General features: G+C 42.7%; 1 protein-coding gene across 2 annotated transcripts in view; it reads left to right on the top strand.

Annotated features, from left to right (window-relative positions):
- Nucleotides 1-2,500, top strand: part of LOC132110364 (L-threonine ammonia-lyase-like) — an 11,118-nt gene that overhangs the window by 5,439 nt on the left and 3,179 nt on the right. For both annotated transcript variants that reach the window (XM_059516913.1, XM_059516912.1), the window contains exons 4-8: nt 1-103; nt 808-973; nt 1,083-1,182; nt 1,254-1,329; nt 1,945-2,070. The exon at nt 1-103 is cut by the window's left edge and continues 139 nt beyond it. In XM_059516913.1, the coding sequence (XP_059372896.1) occupies nt 1-103; nt 808-973; nt 1,083-1,182; nt 1,254-1,329; nt 1,945-2,070 (571 nt within the window). The remainder of the gene's footprint in view (nt 104-807; nt 974-1,082; nt 1,183-1,253; nt 1,330-1,944; nt 2,071-2,500) is intronic.

The raw sequence follows: 2,500 nt of genomic DNA, 5'->3' as shown, positions 1-2,500 counted from the left end.
GAGACTACGGTGCTATGGTTATTTCCTACGGCAGCACGGCCCGAGACTCCATCAACCACGCCAGACACCTGGCCAAAGAGAACGGATACCTGTGTCTGGAGGAGTGAGTGCACACCAACCCTCACATCTGAGGAGCATATGTTCATAACCTCTTAATATCTTCATGCATTAGAGCTACAGTCAATGCAACTGTAAGACATGACGATATTAAGATGCTAACAGTAGACACACTAACAGTCTGACATCATGATGCATCGTAGACACCTTGGACTCATTTATCATTTCAGTTCAGAGTCTTGAGTCCTAAAAACCTCAGAAGAAGCCAGAGATCTCTCAGATGTCTGGAATAATTCAGATTTCTAATGGTTTTGAAAGAAGTCTCTTCTGGATTTGTTTGATCACAATGTAAATTATCTGTTTTCTGTGTGAATCTGTGAACGAAAGTGTAATGTATTTCTGTGATGCTCCACTGTATTTTCAGCATCATTCCTCCAGTCTTCAGTGTCACATGATCTTCAGAAATCATGAAAATATGATGATTTACTGCTCAAGAAACATTTCTGATTATTTTAAGTAATTGTGTAAGTACTAGAAAAGAGGGGTTAGTTTGTCTGTGCGTCAGTTAAAGTGAGCAGCCAACAGTTTGAATCATACAAAGAATAAGCTCAAATATATTGAGTTTTTATCTGTGTAACGTGTTTTGTAGCAAGTTTCCATCACTGTACTGTAATTCTAACTAATAAAAGATGATTAGCGGCGTCTAAACCCCGGGTGTGAACAGATCGGATCCATCTCTCTCATCCGCAGGGACGACAGCGCTGTGTATCTGGCAGGTCTGGGATCAGTGGGTCTGGAGATCTACGAGCAGGTGCCCAAGCTGGACGCGGTCATCGTTCCTGCAGGTGGACACTGTGAGCTCCTGGTGGGGACCGCAGCTGCCATCAAACACCTGAACCCTCGCATCTCTGTCATAGTGAGTGCAGTCTGATGGAAACGGCTTCACGCTGCACTTGGCCAGAGCTGAGGGAACTCATGCATTTATACTGTCAGGCCGTGTCTAATGCATGCCGTGTCTCTAACAGGGTGTAGAACCGGAGGAGTTTCCTCTTCTGCTGCAGTCGCTCAAAACAGACGCTCCCATTAAAGACCTCTACTGCAACCCCAACAAGAAACTCTACAGAGGTAAAACCCCTCAAACTACCCGCTGTCTCCGGCGAGCCGCTCTGATGTGTCTGCTCTGATCGCTCACACAGATCTGCTGGATCACTCTCTGAGCACACACTGCTTCCAGCTGGCCAAGAAAACTGTGGACAAGGTCATCTCTGTCAGGTATCACTGGCTCTGTACTGTTATTAGAGGTTTCCTATCGAACTTGACATTCATGCATCTTTGGCTGACAGGTTTATTCAAAGCAACTTCCATTGCATTCGAGGTTCGTTCTTTATCAGTCCATGCATCGAACCCAAGAGCTTGACATCACCAAAGCCATACTCCTCTGTTTGAGTCACAGGAATGATAAATCAAAGGAAAGAAAATATCTATTCTGTTCTATTCTGCCCTAAGTAACTAAAACTGCATCACACATGCTGCAATGAAAGTGTTAATTTTCTGGTTATGCATGTGAATATTGCTGGGAATCAAACCCATGATTGTGGCGTTGCGAGCGCCATGTTCTACTGTTTGAGCTCCAGGAACGCTTTAAAAAACAAAACCAATAGCAAAAAATGCTATTGTGTTTACCTGATTTTGTAATGAAATTTCTGGTGATTCAAAGTGAGCCGGAAAAATCAATCAAACCCAGAATGTTCCCATAATAAAAAGGAATAATTGCATTGATATTCTGGGCTCACCTGCATCATCGCTCCTTCACGAGGGCATGTTAAGTGTTTAAGCGTCTCTGTGTGTGTGTCAGATCTGTGTTCACTGTCTGGTGTCTCTCTGAAGGGAGGCGGACGCTCTGGTGGCCATGCTGCGCTTCCAGGAGTACGAGCGCTCGACCGTGGACACAGAAGGAGCTCTGGGTTTGGCCGCAATCTTAGCTGGTCAACTGCCAGAGCTGAAAGGGAAAAGGTGCTTAAAGCCCCTCACTCACTTTACTACCATCCTAACCGGCTCAGTTTCCACCTGGACTCTTTCTGATGAGATTTCATGCATGCAACACACACTACACAGTCTAGCTATGTGCTGATGAACTATATTACAATATTTGTATATATTTATTTGTTTTAAGCATTTACATTTACAACAAGGTCTCATTTGTTAACATAATGTAATGCATCGGCTAACTAACAACGAGCAATATATTTTTTACAGCATTTATTAATCTTTAGTTGTAAAAATACAATTCGTTATCTAATCTGAGCAGATACTACTTTACAATAATTATTAGTAAATGTTAAAATGAACACTACATTTATGTAAATGTAATCCTTTACATCTATGCATTTGGGAGACACTTTTGCTGCAGTGAAGGTGTACATTTTTCTGTTCATGCTTGAGA

This window comes from Carassius carassius, chromosome 30, assembly GCF_963082965.1.
Source record: "Carassius carassius chromosome 30, fCarCar2.1, whole genome shotgun sequence".
NCBI classification, from domain to species: Eukaryota; Metazoa; Chordata; class Actinopteri; order Cypriniformes; family Cyprinidae; genus Carassius; species Carassius carassius.
The sequence above is the reverse complement of the archived record's forward strand: the minus strand, read 5'-3'. Positions and strand labels throughout refer to the sequence as shown.